Source organism: Hypanus sabinus, assembly GCF_030144855.1.
Source record: "Hypanus sabinus isolate sHypSab1 chromosome 24 unlocalized genomic scaffold, sHypSab1.hap1 SUPER_24_unloc_2, whole genome shotgun sequence".
Taxonomy (NCBI): Eukaryota; Metazoa; Chordata; class Chondrichthyes; order Myliobatiformes; family Dasyatidae; genus Hypanus; species Hypanus sabinus.
This window is the reverse complement of record NW_026778933.1, coordinates 160,616-182,541: the sequence shown is the minus strand read 5'-3', so window position 1 is coordinate 182,541 and position 21,926 is coordinate 160,616. Positions and strand designations below refer to the sequence as shown.

Below are 21,926 nucleotides of genomic sequence, written 5' to 3'. Positions count from 1 at the left end.
CGTCGCACCACTCAGACAGGCCATCGCCTCTTCGGCCCTCAGGGCCATATTCTGGGCACTGATCACCGAGGTGTCTTCAGCGGTAAACACCCCTCCCTCGTAGTATTTCAGAGCGTCCACTAAGAGGGTCTCACCCTCAGATACTTCCCCCAGGCCGTACCACCACCGGCTTTTGTTTGAATTCGGTATCGGCCCAATGCTGCTACACACGTCCGCACAAGCAGCTCGAAACTCTGGGTGCATCGACAATGCCTCCAAACAACGCTCACCCACCTCCTCCGGACAGGCCCCCAAGTGCACCAGCAGGATATTGGTTTTCTACAAGGTAACGCTTCCCGTCTCAACAGTGTCCGGACACATCAGCATTAACGATTCATGAACCTCAGTCACCCCCACATTTGCCTCTAAGAACTCCATTTTCACTGACCCACAACCGTCGTCTGGATAATCACCGGCACTGGTACCCCGAATCTTCAGTGCCCTCAATGTCGTCAAGGGTAAATGCTTCCAATAACGGTTATAAAACAAACTGTACAGCAACTTAACCGGAGCCCCGGTGTCGAGGATGGCTTTAACTTGGCTTCCATCCATCCATAACAACACCTGTGCGCTTGGCCCCTCTAAGCCTTCAGGAATAGGGTCTGTTCCTTTCGGGAGTTCCTTGGTACATTGCTGGGAACGTGCTCCCCCAGAGACCCCAAGCCGTTCCCCCACTGGGCCTCTTCTAAGTTTCCCGACACCTCTCGGATCAACTGAACAACTGAGGGAGGAGCTGATCCCCTTGACAGATCCCCTTGGCATCGCAAGCAATTTATCTACCCCCCTAGCCAAAAGGGATACCCTAAAATCTTTCCACCAATCTCCTGCCACGGATACGTTAAGCCCCCCCCCCCCACCCCAGCTGCGGCATTTGACTTCCAGTCGAACCACACGCATTTTCCCATAACTTTCACATAACTGACAGCTGTCACCCCGAGGTAATTGTACCCGACAGTTCTAACAACGCCACCAGCCGGCCTACTCAGACTTCCAACCAATTCCTGTCGCTTTCCCTCAGCCAAGCACTGCCACTCCGCCCACGCCTCCGCCCCTTTAGGGCTGGACATTATTCCAACAACCGGGCGGAGCTCACCACTGCTGAAACATCCCAACCCATCACTCCTCACTCTCTTAATAGTACGGACAACCCATGGTCCCACCACCATTTCGTCAGCGTTAGTCAGAACTCGGACAACGACCTCCGGGCTACCGACAACAGCCACCCCACCCAACACACATGCAGCGATAACCAGCAATCGCACACCCACAAAGGCACATCAGCTCTTCGCCGCAGACATAATTTAAAGAGGGCGATCACACAGCTTCCGCAGAAGTCAATCCTGGACGAGCACCCCACAATAAGGGGGGTTACATAAACTTTTAATTTTACTTACCATATGATTTAGAGTTGTCTGCAATTATTTTTATATATGTTAAGTTATATTATCGTTTGCACAAAATAGAACCACATCGTTTTTGAAGCAAAAGCAAGCTCCAGTGTAAATGCTATGTGTTCGGGTCCTAAATTCAGCATTATTTTTAAGATTCCATGGTTCTCAGTATTATTCATGCCGTTTCTATACAGTTGCACTTGAAGCTGAATAGTTATGTACAGATACTTAACACAAAATGCACAGAATAGAAAGTAATGCATTCGGCTCAAAAGAGTGTACATTTCAATTTTGCTCAAAAGTACCATATGCTAACTTGAAGTAAACATTTTAAATTTTCTTACCATATGATTTAGTTGTCTGCAACTATTTTGGTAGTTTGGTATTTTGGGACAAAATTTGGTAGTTTATTTGCAGCATTCTTTGCAGGTGGAGGGGAGATCTGATAGAGGTTTGCAAGATGATGTAAGGTAAAGATAGAGCGGACAGAGAGTATTTGTTTCCCATGGATGTTCCTGTTTTGTGTTCACAGTATCGCCTGCCTGTCTAGCTAACTATACTGCTGCCAATCTCTTGAATTCCCCACCCTTCTGAGCCACAGGGCCAGCGACATGGTTGCTATTGCTTCCCCCATTTTCTTCCACCATTGTCCCATTCATATGTGTCACTTCAACCCCAGTTTGAATTATGAGTGTTAAATTTCCCATACCATATAACATTATTTTTCCTATACCGTAACCTACATTTTCTAATACATCAGGTGTTAACTTGTCACAAGGCTTATAAAAACTATTACTTGTACTTTATTATTCTTTCCCTACATTTCAATGACATTTGACTCATAAACATCTCCAATTTCCAAAACTCTGTGTACTATCCCATTTTTGACAAAGGGAGCTTCTCTTCCTGCATTACCATTTTACAATCATGCCTAATATGATAACCTTGTGTCTCAGTACTTAGACAAGATTTGAAACAGGGCTACTGTACACATAGAATGTCATTGTTACTTGGTTAGTCTTGAATACATTTCGTAATCCTTGTCCATTATCAAACAGGCTTTTAGCATTCCATTGTAAGATTTCAAAAACTATTAACAACCCTTCTTTGATGTCAGAACAGTATTTATTCCTCTTTCTAAGGCATCATTAATAATGTCAAGAGTTAATTTTTTTATCTCTAGATGTATTTCGCAGCTTTCAATGTAGCTTTAATTTTTTACTCTCCTACATTTACTGTGTGATGTACAATTCGCCCCATCTGCTATGAAAGTGACAAATTTTAGATTATCAATAATCAACAAATCCACTATTAATCTCTCAGGTGCTTTACATACTGTCTTTAATCAATCTATATTCTGGATATTGATAGGCCCATTGACACTGTCTTTTGTATTTTCTGCAGCTCTTCAGAATACATCCGGAACACTCCAATGACTACTCCCCAAAACCACTGTTGTTCAGCATAATTTCTTGGTGTTACTTTTCTTCATTCCACCTCTTCATTTGAACCTCAAAGCTTTCTCACTTTGCCTACTATCTTTACAAAACACCATCAATAGCCCTCCCTCCCTTTCATCATCATTGTATTCATACAGAGCATTGCAGTGCTTTTGATAATCATGTATGAGCCCAATTTTTTAACATAATTATTTTCTGTAAAAGTATTCCTTGTCCTTCTGATACTCAATGATCACAAAGTACAGCTGGTATAGAGCAATAGTCGGTGAATTTGAGAGAAAAGACTAATTTTCATTTCCAGTTATTTAGAGATAACATGCCTTTTTGGCTCACCGCCCAATTAACCAACTAACTCATACAACTTTGGAATGTGTGAAGAACCCACATGGAGAGAATATACGAATATACAGACAGTGGCGGACCTCAGTTAGCGGCAGTGGCCAAGAATCAGCACTGTGAAGGCACTCAGACCACATTCTTGGAATATCTTGTATTACCCATTTCTGTACTGGGAAAAGAGCTGCTGGCTGTCCACTATAGATGCCGCTTAATATCTATACAAGTCTATCAAGCCCCCTCTCAGAATTTAGACACATTAGGAGAATGGGTAAAGAACTAGCAGATGGAATATAGTATATAGTATAGTGTATAATATAGTATGGAATATAGTATATAGTATAGTCATGTAGTTGGCACGTGGCTTAGTGGATAAGAGGAAAGTCACTGGTTCGAGCCTCAGCTGAGGCAGCGTGTTGTGTCCTTGAGCAAGAAACTTAACAACACATTGCTCTGCGACGACACTGGTGCCAAGCTGCTTGGGTCCCTTGGACTTCGGTAGCGTGGAGAGGGGAAGGCTTGCAGCTTGGGTGACTGCCAGTCTCCCATACAACCCTGCCCTGGAAACCTTCCAAGGCGCAAATCCATTGTCCACGAGACTAACCGATGTCTATAGTCATGTTGAAGGAAAAAAGGAGCAGATTATTTTCTGAGTGGATGTGTAGAGGATGTTTGTGAGATTGTGGTGCTCAGAATACAAGTATATTCCTTTAGAACAGAGATAAAGAGGAATTCCTTTAGCAAGTAGGTGGTAAATCTGTGGAATTCAGAGGGCAACTATTGGGGTATATTTAAAGCAGAGGTTGATCTGTCAGCTGTCCTTATAGAAACAAAATAACAAATTAATTAATTTAAATCTTGGAAGATTGTATTTAGCTTCAATATAATTATGGAGAAGGACAGGACAGGACCTAGAGTTGAGATTTTTGATTGGAGAAAGGCTAACTTTGAGGAGATGCGAAGGGATTTAGAGAGAGTGGATTGGGTCAAGTTGTTTTATGGGAAGGATGTAATAGAGAAATGGAGGTCATTTAAGGGTGAAATTATGAGGGTACAGAATCTTTATGTTCCTGTCAGGTTGAAAGGAAAGGTTAAAGGTTTGAAAGCACCATGGTTTTCAAGGGATATTAGAAATTTGTTTCGGAAAAAGAGGGATGTCTGCAATAGATATAGGCAGCATGGAGTAAAGGAATTGCTCGAGGAATATAAAGAATGTAAAAGGAATCTTAAGAAAGAGATTAGAAAAGCTAAAAGAAGATACGAGGTTGGTTTGGCAAATAAGGTGAAAGTAAATCCGAAAGGTTTCTACAGCAAGAGGATAGTGAGGGATAAAATTGGCCCCTTAGAGAATCAGAGTGGTCAGCTATGTGTGGAACCGAAGGAGATGGGAGAGATTTTGAATGATTTCTTCTCTTCGGTATTCACTAAGGAGAAGGATATTGAATTGTGTAAGGTGTGGGAAACAAGTAAGGAAGTTATGGAACCTATGACAATTAAAGAGGTGGAAGTACTGGCGCTTTTAAGAAATTTAAAAGTGGCTAAATCTCCGGGTCCTGACAGGATATTCCCCAGGACCTTGAGGGAAGTTTGTGTAGAAATAGCAGGAGCTCTGACTGAAATCTTTAAGATATCATTAGAAACGGGGATTGTGCCGGAGGATTGGCATATTGCTCATGTGGTTCCATTGTTTAAAAAGGGTTCTAGAAGTAAGCCTAGCAATTATAGACCTGCCAGTTTGACATCAGTGGTGGGTAAATTAATGGAAAGTATTCTTAGAGATAGTATTAATAATTATCTGGATAGACAGGATCTGATTAGGAGTAGCCAGCATGGATTTGTGCGTGGAAGGTCATGCTTGACAAACCTTATTGAATTTTTTGAAGAAGTTACGAGGAATGTTGACGAGGGTAAGGCAGTGGATGTAGTCTATATGGACTTCAGCAAAGCCTTTGACAAAGTTCCACATGGAAGGTTAGTTAAGAAGGTTCAGTCGTTAGGTATTAATGCTGGAGTAATAAAATGGATTCAACAGTGGCTAGATGGGAGATGCCAGAGAGTAGTGGTGGATAATTGTTTATCGGGATGGAGGCCGGTGACTAGCGGGGTGCCTCAGGGATCTGTTTTGGGCCCAATGTTGTTTGTAATATACATAAATGATCTGGATGATGGGGTGGTAAATTGGATTAGTAAGTATGCTGATGATACTAAGGTAGGTGTTGTGGATAATGAGGTGGGTTTTCAAAGCTTGCAGGGAGATTTATGCCGGTTAGAAGAATGGGCTGAACGTTGGCAGATGGAGTTTAATGCTGAGAAGTGTGAGGTTCTACATTTTGGTAGGAATAATCCAAATAGAACATACAGGGTAAATGGTAGGGCATTGAGGAATGCAGAGGAACAGAGAGATCTAGGAATAACAGTGCATAGTTCCCTGAAGGTGGAGTCTCATGTAGATAGGGTGGTGAAGAAGGCTTTTGGAACGCTGGCCTTTATAAATCAAAGCATTGAGTACAGAAGTTGGAATGTAATGTTAAAATTGTACAAGGCATTGGTAAGGCCAAATTTAGAATATTGTGTGCAGTTCTGGTCACCGAATTATAGGAAAGATATCAATAAATTAGAGAGAGTGCAGAGATGATTTACTAGGATGTTACCTGGGTTTCAGCACTTAAGTTACAGAGAAAGGTTGAACAAGTTAGGTCTCTATTCATTGGAGCATAGAAGATTGAGGGGGGATTTGATCGAGGTATTTAAAATTTTGAGAGGGATAGATAGAGTTGATGTGAATAGGTTGTTTCCATTGAGAGTAGGGGAGATTCAAACGAGAGGACATGATTTGAGAGTTAGGGGGCAGAAGTTTAAGGGAAACACGAGGGGGTATTTCTTTACTCAGAGAGTGATAGCTGTGTGGAATAAGCTTCCTGTAGAATTAGTAGAGGCCAGTTCAGTTGTGTCATTTAAGGTAAAATTGGATAGGTACATGGACAGGAAAGGAGTGGAGGGTTATGGGCTGAGTGTGGGTAGGTGGGACTAGGTGAGATTAAGAGTTCGGCACGGACTAGGAGGGCCGAGATGACCTGTTTCCGTGCTGTGATTGTTATATGGTTATATGGTTTATATGTACTGTGCCATCATTACAATGATCATATTTGAACACGGTGTTTAATGTGGTCATTTTCATGTGTGTGCTGCTGAAGAAAAGCAGCAATCCCTGAACTAGAAAGTAAAGAACAATATTTCAAAGTTACAGAACATGTGACATACGCAGTAGATTTGATCTTGTGTTTTATTCTGTATCATCAGACAGCAAACTTCATGACACATCCCAGTGATATTAAACCTGATTCAGATTAGCAGCAGCTGCAGCTTTTGGCCTTTGAGTTTTCATGAAAGGTGATTGATGTGACCTGTTTAACGCATGTGACCTGATGTGACCTGTCTTCACCTGGTGTGGGGTTCGAGCCTGAGTCAAGACCCAGGTTCTGGGTCCGTGTCCAGTCTCGGGCTCGGAGTCCACCCCAGGCTCCTTGTTCCCAGGACCTCGTCCTGGTCCTGCTTCCCCTGCCTGGTCTGCGACCTGTCCCGTCCTGTTCCTAGCACTTCAGTGTCTGTGTCCTGCATTTGGATCCAGTCTCAACGTCTACTCCCAACACCCTGGGGTCCTCTCCTGATTGAACACCCCCCCCCCCCACCAACCCGAGTCGTCCTTAGTCCTGGAGAGCCTCTTTGGTCGCCTGGAGGCTCCCATAGAAGTGGGGGGGGTTGTTATTGTCATGGTCTGGTCTAAAATCTGCATTCCGGTTCACGGTCCAGTCCGTAGACTCCAGACTCCAGGTCCTCCGACTGTCCCTTGTTTAGATTGAACTTAAACATAAGCACCTGATGCTCATCTTGGGGTCTGGGAATATAAGTGTGGTTGGGGGGTCTTCTCGTCAGTCTTCCCCTGGAGCAACCCACCAGTACATTCATTGAGTTATGGATTTGGCTGTTCTGTAGCCCGCCGGGGTTACTGGCCACCTCGAGTCTTGGAGCCACCCCAGCTCGCTTCCTGTCCCTTGCCTCCGTAGGGAGGAGTCCCACGTCCTGCCCAGGAGTGAGCTCCAAGAATCAAAGCCTCAAGCCTCGAGATCCAACAACTTCAAGCCCCCCACCTCAAGTCCCCCACCTCTTCTCAAGCTCCCAGCCTCTAGTCTCATCTCAAGCCTCAAGCCCCCAGCCTCGTCTCAAGCCTCACCCCCAGCCTCAAGTCTCGCCTCAAGCTCCCAGCCTCGTCTCACCTCAAGCCCCCAGCCTCAAGTCTCACCTCAAGCCCCCAGCCTCATCTCACCTCAAGCCCCCAGCCTCAAGTCTCACCTCAAGCCCCCAGCCTCGTCTCACCTCGCCCCCCAGCCTCGTCTCAAGCAAGCCCCCAGCCTCGTCTCAAGTCACAAGCCCCCAGCCTCGTCTCAAGTCACAAGCCCCCAGCATCGTCTCACATCAAGCCCCCAGCCTCAGGTCTCGTCCCCAACCTCGTCTCACCTCAAGCCCCCAGCCTCAAGCCTCAAGCCCCCAGCCTCTAGTCTCGTCTCAAGCCTCAAGCCCCCAGCCTCGTCTTGTCACAAGCCCCCAGCCTCAAGTCTCACCTCAAGCCCCCAGCCTCGTCTCACCTCGCCCCCCAGCCTCGTCTCACCTCAAGCCCCCAGCCTCGTCTCAAGCCTCAAGCCCCCAGCCTCTAGTCTCGTCTCAAGCCTCAAGCCCCCAGCCTCGTCTCAAGCCTCAAGCCCCCAGCCTTGTCTCACATCAAGCCCCCAGCCTCAGGTCTCGTCCCCAACCTCGTCTCACCTCAAGCCCCAGCCTCGTCTCAAGCCTCAAGCCCCCAGCCTCTAGTCTCATCTCAAGCCTCAAGCCCCCAGCCTCGTCTCAAGTCACAAGCCCCCAGCCTCATCTCAAGTCACAAGCCCCCAGCATCGTCTCAAGCCTCAAGCCCCCAGCCTCTAGTCTCATCTCAAGCCTCAAGCCCCCAGCCTCGTCTCAAGTCACAAGCCCCCAGCATCGTCTCAAGTCACAAGCCCCCAGCATAGTCTCAAGCCTCGCCCCCAGCCTCTAGTCTCATCTCAAGCCTCAAGCCCCCAGCCTCGTCTCACATCAAGCCCCCAGCCTCAGGTCTCGTCCCCAACCTCAAGTCTCACCTCAAGCCCCCAGCCTCAAGTCTCAAGCCTCAAGCCCCCAGCCTCTAGTCTCGTCTCAAGCCTCAAGCCCCCAGCCTCGTCTTGTCACAAGCCCCCAGCCTCAAGTCTCACCTCAAGCCCCCAGCCTCATCTCACCTCAAGCCCCCAGCCTCAAGTCTCACCTCAAGCCCCCAGCCTCGTCTCACCTCGCCCCCCAGCTTCGTCTCACCTCAAGCCCCCAGCCTCGTCTCAAGCCTCAAGCCCCCAGCCTCTAGTCTCATCTCAAGCCTCAAGCCCCCAGCCTCGTCTCAAGTCACAAGCCCCCCGCCTCATCTCAAGTCACAAGCCCCCAGCATCGTCTCAAGCCTCGCCCCCAGCCTCTAGTCTCGTCTCAAGCCTCAAGCCCCCAGCCTCATCTCACATCAAGCCCCCAGCCTCAGGTCTCGTCCCCAACCTCGTCTCACCTCAAGCCCCCAGCCTCAAGTCTCAAGCCTCAAGCCCCCAGCCTCTAGTCTCAAGCCTCAAGCCCCCAGCCTCTAGTCTCGTCTCAAGCCTCAAGCCCCCAGCCTCGTCTCAAGTCACAAGCCCCCAGCCTCGTCTCAAGTCACAAGCCCCCAGCATCGTCTCAAGCCTCGCCCCCAGCCTCTAGTCTCATCTCAAGCCTCAAGCCCCCAGCCTCGTCTCACATCAAGCCCCCAGCCTCAGGTCTCGTCCCCAACCTCGTCTGACCTCGCCCCCAGCCTCAAGTCTCACCTCAAGCCCCCAGCCTCGTCTCACCTCAAGCCCCCAGCCTCAAGTCTCAAGCCTCAAGCCCCCAGCCTCTAGACTCGTCTCAAGCCTCAAGCCCCCAGCCTCGTCTCAAGTCACAAACCCCCAGCATCGTCTCAAGTCACAAGCCCCCAGCATCGTCTCAAGCCTCGCCCCCAGCCTCTAGTCTCGCCTCAAGCCCCCAGCCTCTAGTCTCGTCTCAAGCCTCAAGCCCCCAGCCTCGTCTCAAGTCACAAGCCCCCAGCCTCGTCTCAAGTCACAAGCCCCCAGCATCATCTCAAGTCACAAGCCTCCAGCATCGTCTCAAGCCTCGCCTCCAGCCTCTAGTCTCAAGCCTCAAGCCCCCAGCCTCTAGTCTCGTCTCAAGCCTCAAGCCCCCAGCCTCGTCTCGTCACAAGCCCCCAGCCTCGTCTCGTCACAAGCCCCCAGCATCGTCTCAAGCCTCGCCCCCAGCCTCTAGTCTCATCTCAAGCCTCAAGCCTCAAGCCCCCAGCCTCGTCTCACATCAAGCCCCTAGCCTCAGGTCTCGTCCCCAACCTCAAGTCTCACCTCGCCCCCAGCCTCAAGTCTCACCTCAATCCCCCAGCCTCGTCTCACCTCAAGCCCCCAGCCTCAAGTCTCAAGCCTCAAGCCCCCAGCCTCTAGTCTCGTCTCAAGCCTCAAGCCCCCAGCCTCGTCTCAAGTCACAAGCCCCCAGCCTCATCTCAAGTCACAAGCCCCCAGCATCGTCTCAAGCCTCAAGCCCCCAGCCTCAGGTCTCGTCCCCAACCTCAAGTCTCACCTCAAGCCCCCAGCCTCGTCTCGTCTCAAGCCCCCAGCCTCTAGTCTCGTCTCAAGCCTCAAGCCCCCAGCCTCGTCTTGTCACAAGCCCCCAGCATCGTCTCAAGTCACAAGCCCCCAGCATCGTCTCAAGCCTCGACCCCAGCCTCTAGTCTCATCTCAAGCCTCAAGCCCCCAGCCTCGTCTCACATCAAGCCCCCAGCCTCAGGTCTCGTCCCCAACCTCAAGTCTCACCTCAAGCCCCCAGCCTCAAGTCTCAAGCCTCAAGCCCCCAGCCTCGTCTTGTCACAAGCCCCCAGCCTCAAGTCTCACCTCAAGCCCCCAGCCTCGTCTCACCTCGCCCCCCAGCCTCGTCTCACCTCAAGCCCCCAGCCTCGTCTCAAGCCTCAAGCCCCCAGCCTCTAGTCTCGTCTCAAGCCTCAAGCCCCCAGCCTCGTCTCAAGCCTCAAGCCCCCAGCCTTGTCTCACATCAAGCCCCCAGCCTCAGGTCTCGTCCCCAACCTCGTCTCACCTCAAGCCCCAGCCTCGTCTCAAGCCTCAAGCCCCCAGCCTCTAGTCTCATCTCAAGCCTCAAGCCCCCAGCCTCGTCTCAAGTCACAAGCCCCCAGCCTCATCTCAAGTCACAAGCCCCCAGCATCGTCTCAAGCCTCAAGCCCCCAGCCTCTAGTCTCATCTCAAGCCTCAAGCCCCCAGCCTCGTCTCAAGTCACAAGCCCCCAGCATCGTCTCAAGTCACAAGCCCCCAGCATAGTCTCAAGCCTCGCCCCCAGCCTCTAGTCTCATCTCAAGCCTCAAGCCCCCAGCCTCGTCTCACATCAAGCCCCCAGCCTCAGGTCTCGTCCCCAACCTCAAGTCTCACCTCAAGCCCCCAGCCTCAAGTCTCAAGCCTCAAGCCCCCAGCCTCTAGTCTCGTCTCAAGCCTCAAGCCCCCAGCCTCGTCTTGTCACAAGCCCCCAGCCTCAAGTCTCACCTCAAGCCCCCAGCCTCATCTCACCTCAAGCCCCCAGCCTCAAGTCTCACCTCAAGCCCCCAGCCTCGTCTCACCTCGCCCCCCAGCTTCGTCTCACCTCAAGCCCCCAGCCTCGTCTCAAGCCTCAAGCCCCCAGCCTCTAGTCTCATCTCAAGCCTCAAGCCCCCAGCCTCGTCTCAAGTCACAAGCCCCCCGCCTCATCTCAAGTCACAAGCCCCCAGCATCGTCTCAAGCCTCGCCCCCAGCCTCTAGTCTCGTCTCAAGCCTCAAGCCCCCAGCCTCATCTCACATCAAGCCCCCAGCCTCAGGTCTCGTCCCCAACCTCGTCTCACCTCAAGCCCCCAGCCTCAAGTCTCAAGCCTCAAGCCCCCAGCCTCTAGTCTCAAGCCTCAAGCCCCCAGCCTCTAGTCTCGTCTCAAGCCTCAAGCCCCCAGCCTCGTCTCAAGTCACAAGCCCCCAGCCTCGTCTCAAGTCACAAGCCCCCAGCATCGTCTCAAGCCTCGCCCCCAGCCTCTAGTCTCATCTCAAGCCTCAAGCCCCCAGCCTCGTCTCACATCAAGCCCCCAGCCTCAGGTCTCGTCCCCAACCTCGTCTGACCTCGCCCCCAGCCTCAAGTCTCACCTCAAGCCCCCAGCCTCGTCTCACCTCAAGCCCCCAGCCTCAAGTCTCAAGCCTCAAGCCCCCAGCCTCTAGACTCGTCTCAAGCCTCAAGCCCCCAGCCTCGTCTCAAGTCACAAACCCCCAGCATCGTCTCAAGTCACAAGCCCCCAGCATCGTCTCAAGCCTCGCCCCCAGCCTCTAGTCTCGCCTCAAGCCCCCAGCCTCTAGTCTCGTCTCAAGCCTCAAGCCCCCAGCCTCGTCTCAAGTCACAAGCCCCCAGCCTCGTCTCAAGTCACAAGCCCCCAGCATCATCTCAAGTCACAAGCCTCCAGCATCGTCTCAAGCCTCGCCTCCAGCCTCTAGTCTCAAGCCTCAAGCCCCCAGCCTCTAGTCTCGTCTCAAGCCTCAAGCCCCCAGCCTCGTCTCGTCACAAGCCCCCAGCCTCGTCTCGTCACAAGCCCCCAGCATCGTCTCAAGCCTCGCCCCCAGCCTCTAGTCTCATCTCAAGCCTCAAGCCTCAAGCCCCCAGCCTCGTCTCACATCAAGCCCCTAGCCTCAGGTCTCGTCCCCAACCTCAAGTCTCACCTCGCCCCCAGCCTCAAGTCTCACCTCAATCCCCCAGCCTCGTCTCACCTCAAGCCCCCAGCCTCAAGTCTCAAGCCTCAAGCCCCCAGCCTCTAGTCTCGTCTCAAGCCTCAAGCCCCCAGCCTCGTCTCAAGTCACAAGCCCCCAGCCTCATCTCAAGTCACAAGCCCCCAGCATCGTCTCAAGCCTCAAGCCCCCAGCCTCAGGTCTCGTCCCCAACCTCAAGTCTCGCCTCAAGCCCCCAGCCTCGTCTCGTCTCAAGCCCCCAGCCTCTAGTCTCGTCTCAAGCCTCAAGCCCCCAGCCTCGTCTTGTCACAAGCCCCCAGCATCGTCTCAAGTCACAAGCCCCCAGCATCGTCTCAAGCCTCGACCCCAGCCTCTAGTCTCATCTCAAGCCTCAAGCCCCCAGCCTCGTCTCACATCAAGCCCCCAGCCTCAGGTCTCGTCCCCAACCTCAAGATTCACCTCGCCCCCAGCCTCAAGACTCACCTCAAGCCCCCAGCCTCGTCTCACCTCAAGCCCCCAGCCTCAAGTCTCAAGCCTCAAGCCCCCAGCCTCGTCTCAAGTCACAAGCCCCCAGCCTCGTCTCAAGTCACAAGCCCCCAGCATCGTCTCAAGTCACAAGCCCCCAGCATCGTCTCAAGCCTCGCCCCCAGCCTCTAGTCTCAAGCCTCAAGCCCCCAGCCTCTAGTCTCGTCTCAAGCCTCAAGCCCACAGCCTCGTCTCAAGTCACAAGCCCCCAGCCTCGTCTCGTCACAAGCCCCCAGCATCGTCTCAAGTCACAAGCCCCCAGCATCGTCTCAAGTCACAAGCCCCCAGCATAGTCTCAAGCCTCGCCCCCAGCCTCTAGTCTCATCTCAAGCCTCAAGCCCCCAGCCTCGTCTCACATCAAGCCCCCAGCCTCAGGTCTCGTCCCCAACCTCAAGTCTCACCTCAAGCCCCCAGCCTCAAGTCTCAAGCCTCAAGCCCCCAGCCTCGTCTTGTCACAAGCCCCCAGCCTCAAGTCTCACCTCAAGCCCCCAGCCTCGTCTCACCTCAAGCCCCCAGCCTCAAGTCTCACCTCAAGCCCCCAGCCTCGTCTCACCTCACCCCCCAGCCTCGTCTCACCTCAAGCCCCCAGCCTCAAGTCTCAAGCCTCAAGCCCCCAGCCTCTAGTCTCGTCTCAAGCCTCAAGCCCCCAGCCTCGTCTCAAGTCACAAGCCCCCAGTATCGTCTCAAGCCTCGCCCCCAGCCTCTAGTCTCGTCTCAAGCCTCAAGCCCCCAGCCTCGTCTCACATCAAGCCCCCTGCCTCAGGTCTCGTCCCCAACCTCGTCTCACCTCAAGCCCCCAGCCTCAAGTCTCAAGCCTCAAGCCCCCAGTCTCTAGTCTCATCTCAAGCCTCAAGCCCCCAGCCTCATCTCAAGTCACAAGCCCCCAGCCTCGTCTCACCTCAAGCCCCCAGCCTCAAGTCTCAAGCCTCAAGCCCCCAGCCTCTAGTCTCGTCTCAAGCCCCCAGCCTCGTCTCAAGTCACAAGCCCCCAGCCTCGTCTCAAGTCACAAGCCCCCAGCATCGTCTCAAGTCACAAGCCCCCAGCATCGTCTCAAGCCTCGCCCCCAGCCTCTAGTCTCATCTCAAGCCTCAAGCCCCCAGCCTCGTCTCACATCAAGCCCCCAGCCTCAGGTCTCGTCCCCAACCTCAAGTCTCACCTCGCCCCCAGCCTCAAGTCTCACCTCAAGCCCCCAGCCTCGTCTCACCTCAAGCCCCCAGCCTCAAGTCTCAAGCCTCAAGCCCCCAGCCTCTAGTCTCGTCTCAAGCCTCAAGCCCCCAGCCTCGTCTCAAGTCACAAGCCCCCAGCCTCGTCTCAAGTCACAAGCCCCCAGCATCGTCTCAAGTCACAAGCCCCCAGCATCGTCTCAAGCCTCGCCCCCAGCCTCTAGTCTCAAGCCTCAAGCCCCCAGCCTCTAGTCTTGTCTCAAGCCTCAAGCCCCCAGCCTCGTCTCAAGTCACAAGCCCCCAGCATCGTCTCAAGTCACAAGCCCCCAGCATAGTCTCAAGCCTCGCCCCCAGCCTCTAGTCTCATCTCAAGCCTCAAGCCCCCAGCCTCGTCTCAAGTCACAAGCCCCCAGCATCGTCTCAAGTCACAAGCCCCCAGCATAGTCTCAAGCCTCGCCCCCAGCCTCTAGTCTCATCTCAAGCCTCAAGCCCCCAGCCTCGTCTCACATCAAGCCCCCAGCCTCAGGTCTCGTCCCCAACCTCAAGTCTCACCTCAAGCCCCCAGCCTCAAGTCTCAAGCCTCAAGCCCCCAGCCTCGTCTTGTCACAAGCCCCCAGCCTCAAGTCTCACCTCAAGCCCCCAGCCTCGTCTCACCTCAAGCCCCCAGCCTCGTCTCACCTCAAGCCCCCAGCCTCGTCTCACCTCACCCCCCAGCCTCATCTCACCTCAAGCCCCCAGCCTCAAGTCTCAAGCCTCAAGCCCCCAGCCTCGTCTTGTCACAAGCCCCCAGCCTCGTCTCAAGTCACAAGCCCCCAGCATCGTCTCAAGCCTCACCCCCAGCCTCTAGTCTCGTCTCAAGCCTCAAGCCCACTGCCTCAAGTCTCACCTCAAGCCCCCAGCCTCGTCTCAAGCCTCAAGCCCCCAGCCTCGTCTCGTCTCAAGCCCCCAGCCTCGTCTCATCTCAAGCCCCCAGCCTCGTCTCGTCTCAAGCCCCCAGCCTCGTCTCAAGCCTCAAGCCCCCAGCCTCGTCTCACCTCAATCTCCCAGCCTCGTCTCAAGCCTCAAGCCCCCAGCCTCATCTCACCTCGCTCCGTCTCATCTCAAGCCTCAAGCCCCCAGCCTCTAGTCTTGTCTCAAGCCCCCAGCCTCTAGACTCGAGCCTCAAGCCCCCAGCCTCTAGTCTCAAGCCTCGCCCCCAGCCTCTAGTCTCACCTCAAGCCCCCAGCCTCTACTCTTACCTCAAGCCCCCAGCCTCGTCTCACCTCAAGCCCCCAGCCTCGTCTCACCTTAAGCCCCCAGCCTCGTCTCACCTCAAGCTCCAGCCTCGTCTCAAGCCTCAAGCCCCCAGCCTCGTCTCACCTCAAGCCCCCAGCCTCCAGTCTCAAGCCTCAAGCCCCCAGCCTCTAGTCTCGCCTCAAGCTCCCAGCCTCAAGCCCCCAGCCTCGTCTCACCTCAAGCCCCCAGCCTCGTCTCATCTCAAGCCCCTAGCCTCGTCTCAAGCCTCAAGCCCCCAGCCTCGTCGTCTCAAGCCCCCAGCCTCGTCTCAAGCCTCAAGCCCCCAGCCTCAAGTCTCAAGCCTCAAGCCCCCAGTCTCTAGTCTCATCTCAAGCCTCAAGCCCCCAGCCTCATCTCAAGTCACAAGCCCCCAGCCTCGTCTCACCTCAAGCCCCCAGCCTCAAGTCTCAAGCCTCAAGCCCCCAGCCTCTAGTCTCGTCTCAAGCCCCCAGCCTCGTCTCAAGTCACAAGCCCCCAGCCTCGTCTCAAGTCACAAGCCCCCAGCATCGTCTCAAGTCACAAGCCCCCAGCATCGTCTCAAGCCTCGCCCCCAGCCTCTAGTCTCATCTCAAGCCTCAAGCCCCCAGCCTCGTCTCACATCAAGCCCCCAGCCTCAGGTCTCGTCCCCAACCTCAAGTCTCACCTCGCCCCCAGCCTCAAGTCTCACCTCAAGCCCCCAGCCTCGTCTCACCTCAAGCCCCCAGCCTCGTCTCAAGTCACAAGCCCCCAGCCTCGTCTCAAGTCACAAGCCCCCAGCATCGTCTCAAGTCACAAGCCCCCAGCATCGTCTCAAGCCTCGCCCCCAGCCTCTAGTCTCAAGCCTCAAGCCCCCAGCCTCTAGTCTCGTCTCAAGCCTCAAGCCCCCAGCCTCGTCTCAAGTCACAAGCCCCCAGCCTCGTCTCGTCACAAGCCCCCAGCATCGTCTCAAGTCACAAGCCCCCAGCATCGTCTCAAGTCACAAGCCCCCAGCATAGTCTCAAGCCTCGCCCCCAGCCTCTAGTCTCATCTCAAGCCTCAAGCCCCCAGCCTCGTCTCACATCAAGCCCCCAGCCTCAGGTCTCGTCCCCAACCTCAAGTCTCACCTCAAGCCCCCAGCCTCAAGTCTCAAGCCTCAAGCCCCCAGCCTCGTCTTGTCACAAGCCCCCAGCCTCAAGTCTCACCTCAAGCCCCCAGCCTCGTCTCACCTCAAGCCCCCAGCCTCGTCTCACCTCAAGCCCCCAGCCTCGTCTCACCTCACCCCCCAGCCTCATCTCACCTCAAGCCCCCAGCCTCAAGTCTCAAGCCTCAAGCCCCCAGCCTCGTCTTGTCACAAGCCCCCAGCCTCGTCTCAAGTCACAAGCCCCCAGCATCGTCTCAAGCCTCACCCCCAGCCTCTAGTCTCGTCTCAAGCCTCAAGCCCACTGCCTCAAGTCTCACCTCAAGCCCCCAGCCTCGTCTCAAGCCTCAAGCCCCCAGCCTCGTCTCGTCTCAAGCCCCCAGCCTCGTCTCATCTCAAGCCCCCAGCCTCGTCTCGTCTCAAGCCCCCAGCCTCGTCTCAAGCCTCAAGCCCCCAGCCTCGTCTCACCTCAATCTCCCAGCCTCGTCTCAAGCCTCAAGCCCCCAGCCTCTAGTCTTGTCTCAAGCCCCCAGCCTCTAGACTCGAGCCTCAAGCCCCCAGCCTCTAGTCTCAAGCCTCGCCCCCAGCCTCTAGTCTCACCTCAAGCCCCCAGCCTCTACTCTTACCTCAAGCCCCCAGCCTCGTCTCACCTCAAGCCCCCAGCCTCGTCTCACCTTAAGCCCCCAGCCTCGTCTCACCTCAAGCTCCAGCCTCGTCTCAAGCCTCAAGCCCCCAGCCTCGTCTCACCTCAAGCCCCCAGCCTCCAGTCTCAAGCCTCAAGCCCCCAGCCTCTAGTCTCGCCTCAAGCTCCCAGCCTCAAGCCCCCAGCCTCGTCTCACCTCAAGCCCCCAGCCTCGTCTCATCTCAAGCCCCTAGCCTCGTCTCAAGCCTCAAGCCCCCAGCCTCGTCGTCTCAAGCCCCCAGCCTCGTCTCAAGCCTCAAGCCCCCAGCCTTGTCTCACCTCAAGCTCCCAGCCTCGTCTCAAGCCTCAAGCCCCCAGCCTCGTCTCAAGCCTCAAGCCCCCAGCCTCGTCTCACCTCAAGCTCCCAGCCTCGTCTCAAGCCTCAAGCCCCCAGCCTCGTCTCAAGCCTCAAGCCCCCAGCCTCGTCTCAAGCCTCAAGCCCCCAGCCTCGTCTCAAGCCTCAAGCCCCCAGCCTTGTCTCACCTCAAGCTCCCAGCCTCGTCTCAAGCCTCAAGCCCCCAGCCTCGTCTCAAGCCTCAAGCCCCCAGCCTCGTCTCACCTCAATCTCCCAGTTCGTCTCAAGCCTCAAGCCCCCAGCCTCATCTCAAGCCTCAAGCCCCCAGCCTCATTTCACTCGCTCCCAGTCTCGTCTCGCCTCAAGCCCCCAGCCTCGTCTCACCTCAAGCCCCCAGCCTCTAGTCTCAAGCCTCAAGCCCCCTGCCTCTAGTCTCAAGCCTCGCCCCCAGCGTCTCACCTCAAGCCCCCAGCCTCTAGTCTCACCTCAAGCCCCCAGCCTCGTCTCACATCAAGCCCCCAGCCTCAGGTCTCGTCCCCAACCTCGTCTCACCTCAAGCCCCCAGCCTCAAGTCTCAAGCCTCAAGCCCCCAGCCTCGTCTCACATCAAGCCCCCAGCCTCAGGTCTCGTCCCCAACCTCGTCTCACCTCAAGCCCCCAGCCTCAAGTCTCAAGCCCCCAGCCTCATCTTGTCACAAGCCCCCAGCCTCGTCTCGTCTCAAGCCCCCAGCCTCGTCTCAAGCCTCACCCCCAGCCTCTAGTCTCCTCAAGCCTCAAGCCCACAGCCTCAAGTCTCACCTCAAGCCCCCAGCCTCGTCTCGTCTCAAGCCCCCAGCCTCATCTCAAGCCTCAAGCCCCCAGCCTCGTCTCGTCTCAAGCCCCCAGCCTCGTCTCGTCTCAAGCCCCCAGCCTCGTCTCGTCTCAAGCCCCCAGCCTCGTCTCAAGCCTCAAGCCCCCAGCCTCGTCTCACCTCAATCTCCCAGCCTCGTCTCAAGCCTCAAGCCCCCAGCCTCATCTCACCTCGCTCCGTCTCATCTCGCCTCAAGCCCCCAGCCTCTAGTCTTGTCTCAAGCCCCCAGCCTCAAGTCTCACCTCAAGCCCCCAGCCTCTAGACTCGAGCCTCAAGCCCCCAGCCTCTAGTCTCAAGCCTCGCCCCCAGCCTCTAGTCTCACCTCAAGCCCCCAGCCTCTACTCTTACCTCAAGCCCCCAGCCTCGTCTCACCTCAAGCCCCCAGCCTCGTCTCACCTTAAGCCCCCAGCCTCGTCTCACCTCAAGCTCCAGCCTCGTCTCAAGCCTCAAGCCCCCAGCCTCGTCTCACCTCAAGCCCCCAGCCTCCAGTCTCAAGCCTCAAGCCCCCAGCCTCTAGTCTCGCCTCAAGCCCCCAGCCTCATCTCGCCTCAAGCTCCCAGCCTCAAGCCCCCAGCCTCGTCTCACCTCAAGCCCCCACTCACCTCAAGCCCCCAGCCTCGTCTCATCTCAAGCCCCCAGCCTCGTCTCAAGCCTCAAGCCCCCAGCCTCGTCTTGTCTCAAGCCCCCAGCCTCGTCTCAAGCCTCAAGCCCCCAGCCTTGTCTCACCTCAAGCTCCCAGCCTCGTCTCAAGCCTCAAGCCCCCAGCCTCGTCTCAAGCCTCAAGCCCCCAGCCTCGTCTCACCTCAATCTCCCAGCCTCGTCTCAAGCCTCAAGCCCCCAGCCTCATCTCAAGCCTCAAGCCCCCAGCCTCATTTCACCTCAAGCTCCCAGTCTCGTCTCGCCTCAAGCCCCCAGCTTCGTCTCACCTCAAGCCCCCAGCCTCTAGTCTCAAGCCTCAAGCCCCCAGCCTCGTCTCACCTCAATCTCCCAGCCTCGTCTCAAGCCTCAAGCCCCCAGCCTCATCTCAAGCAAGCCCCCAGCCTCATTTCACCTCAAGCCCCCTGCCTCTAGTCTCAAGCCTCAAGCCCCCAGCCTCAAGTCTCACCTCAAGCCCCCAGCCTCTAGTTTCAAGTCTCAAGCTGCTAAAACCCAGGCCTCGTCATATCTTCACCTGGTTTGGGGTCCGAGCCCAAGTCAAGACCCAGGTTCTGGGTCCGTGTACAGTCTCGGGCTCGGAGTCCACCCCAGGCTCCTTGTTCCCAGTCCCTTGTCCTGGTCCTGCTTCACAAGTCTGTGACCTGTCCCGTCCTTTAGTTTTGTCCTGTCCTGTTCCTGGTACTTCAGTGATTGTGTCCTGCATTTGGGTCCAGTCAGTAACCACAGTCCACAGATCGTTGAGCACAGACTTGAGAGCTTAGGCTTAGGCCAGCATACACCACAGAGCATAGACCATAGAGTTTGGGCCAGAGACCATAGGCCACAGACCACAGAGATTATGCCAATTACCATGCTGCATACACCTTAACAGCTTCGGTCAGGGGCCATATGCCACAGAGAGTAGAGGTGACCAGAGACCATTGATCAGAGACAATAAGGGTCCAGCTCAGGCAAAAGATATTAGAGCACAGACCAAAGCTTATGCCAAAGGCAACAGATCACAAGCTTCTGCCAAAGATGATAGACTACAGACCGTAGAGCATAAACCATAGAGCTTTAGCCAGAGACCATAGACCACATAACATAGAGCTGAGGCCAGTGAACACTGACCACTGACCAAAGAGCTTAAGCCAGAGACCACAGACCGGAGACTGTAGATTTCAGCCCATAGAGCATAGGCAAGAGACCGTAGAGCACAGACCGAAGCATAGGCCAAAGGCTATAGATCACAGAAGGTAGAAGTCAAACCACAGAGCACAGGGAAGGGACCATAGATGACAGTCCGTGGAGCACAGACCGAAGATCTGAGGCCAGAAACCATAGACCTTTCACCCTTAATGTATGACTTCTGGTTGTAGTCCCACCCGACCTCAGTGGAAAAAGCAAGCTTGCTTTTACTCTCTCTAAGCTCCTGATAATTTTGTATATGTCTACCAAACCTCCTCTTAACTTTTTACATTCCAGGGAATAAAGTTCTAACCAATTTAACCTTTCATATAACTAGGGTTGTCCAGACTCAGCAACATCCTTGTACATTTTCTTTACACCTTATTTACATCTTTCCTGTAGGTAAGTGACTAAAACTCCAAATTTGGTCTTACCAGTGTCTTAGACAGCTTCAATATAACATCCCCTCTCTTAAACTTCATATTTATGAAAGCGATTGTGCCAAAAGTTTTCTTTATGACTTTATATGATGACACTTTCAATGAATTATGGATCTGTATTCCCAGATCCCTTTGTTCTACTTCACTCCTCAGTGCCCCGGTGTTGGAGAAACTCAGTAACTCAATTGGCATCTGTGGATGGAAATGAGCAGTATTACAAGAGCAGTTCTAACATGGATGAAGCAGTGGCTGATTGGCAGAGGCAAACAGTGGGAACAAAGGGAGCCTTTTCTGGTTTGCGGGTCCTGCTGACAGCACTGCTCAGCAGTGGGCCCAGTTTTCTCCCTCTGCCGCCAAAGAGAGCAGTGATTCCGGGAATGAAAAGTGTAATGTATGAGGAGTGATTGTTGGCTCTGGAGCTGAACTCCTTGGGGTTTAGAAGAATGAGAGGGGATCGCTTTGAAATCTACCAAATATTGAAAGCCTAGAGAGACTGGACATGCAGAGTATGCTTGAGTCAATGATAAAAGGACACAGCCTCAGAAGACGGGTAGTTTCTTTTAGAATATAGATCAAGAGGAATTTATTTAGCCAGAAGGGGTATTATTATGGGATTTATTGCCAGAGACAGCTGTGTAGGACAAGGCATTAGGCATACCAAACATTTCTTCAGATACATAAAGTATAAGATGGAGGTGAGAGTGGATATTGCACCACTGGAAAACAATGCTGAACGAACTGGAGGACGAACTGAATAAGTATTTTGCATCAGTCTCACGGTGGAAGATTTTAGCTGTATGGTGGAAGTTCCAGGGTCATGGAGTGTGTGCTAGGAAGAAGGTTCTTGGGAAACTGAAAGATCTGAAGTCATGTGGACCAGATGATGTTTCTGAAAATGGTGGCTGAAGAGTTCCAGATGGCACTAGGAATGATCGTTCAAGAAATGCTAGATTCTGGGATGGTTGCAAATGGCACTTTACTCTTCTAGAAGGGAGAGAGATGGAAGAAAGGAAACTATAGCCCAGTTAGAGGTTGAGAATATGTCGGAGTCGATTATTAAGGAGTCGCATGGTACTTGGAGGCACTTGATAATATAGGCCGTAGACAGCATGGTTTTCTGAAGGGAAAAACTTGCCTGATGAATCTGTTGGAATTCTTTGAAGAAATAACAAGCAGGATAGACAAAGGAGAGATGATGTGTACTTGGATTTTCAGAAGGCCAGATTTTCATGAGGCTGCTTAAAAAGCTCAATGGTACTACAAAAGCAGTTCTAACATGGATGAAGCAGTGGCTGATTGGCAGAGGCAAACAGTGGAAACAAAGGGAGCCTTTTCTGGTTGGCGTTGATGACTAGTGGTGTTCCACAGGGACCAGGGTTGGGGACAATTCTTTTTACATTATACATCAATAATTTAGATGATGGATTTGATGGTTTTGTTCCAAAATTTGCAGACAATATAAAGATAAGTGGAGGAACAGTTACACAAAGCGACTGGAAGCGGACCCAATTGCAGGACACAGGCACGGAGATGGGACTCACACTTGACTTGGACACCGAGCCTGGAACTGGACCACGGAGATGACAACACCATGACAGTCCATTCAAGGAGTGGCAAATGACCTGCCTACTGAGCTGGATACCATACGACAAAACCACGACATTCTATTCGAGTAGCGGCAAAATGGCCGGCCAAACTC

At 53.7% G+C, this 21,926-nt stretch overlaps 1 protein-coding gene across 1 annotated transcript; it reads left to right on the top strand.

The window, feature by feature from the left end:
- The first annotated feature begins 248 nt into the window (after positions 1-248).
- On the top strand, positions 249-17,874 carry LOC132385470 (uncharacterized). Its single transcript, XM_059957556.1, has 7 exons — positions 249-325; positions 7,291-7,469; positions 8,589-8,810; positions 10,974-11,195; positions 13,569-13,733; positions 15,494-15,658; positions 17,708-17,874. Exons 1-7 carry the CDS (start codon positions 249-251, stop codon positions 17,872-17,874), a joined length of 1,197 nt encoding a protein of 398 aa, XP_059813539.1.
- The last annotated feature ends 4,052 nt before the right edge of the window (positions 17,875-21,926 follow it).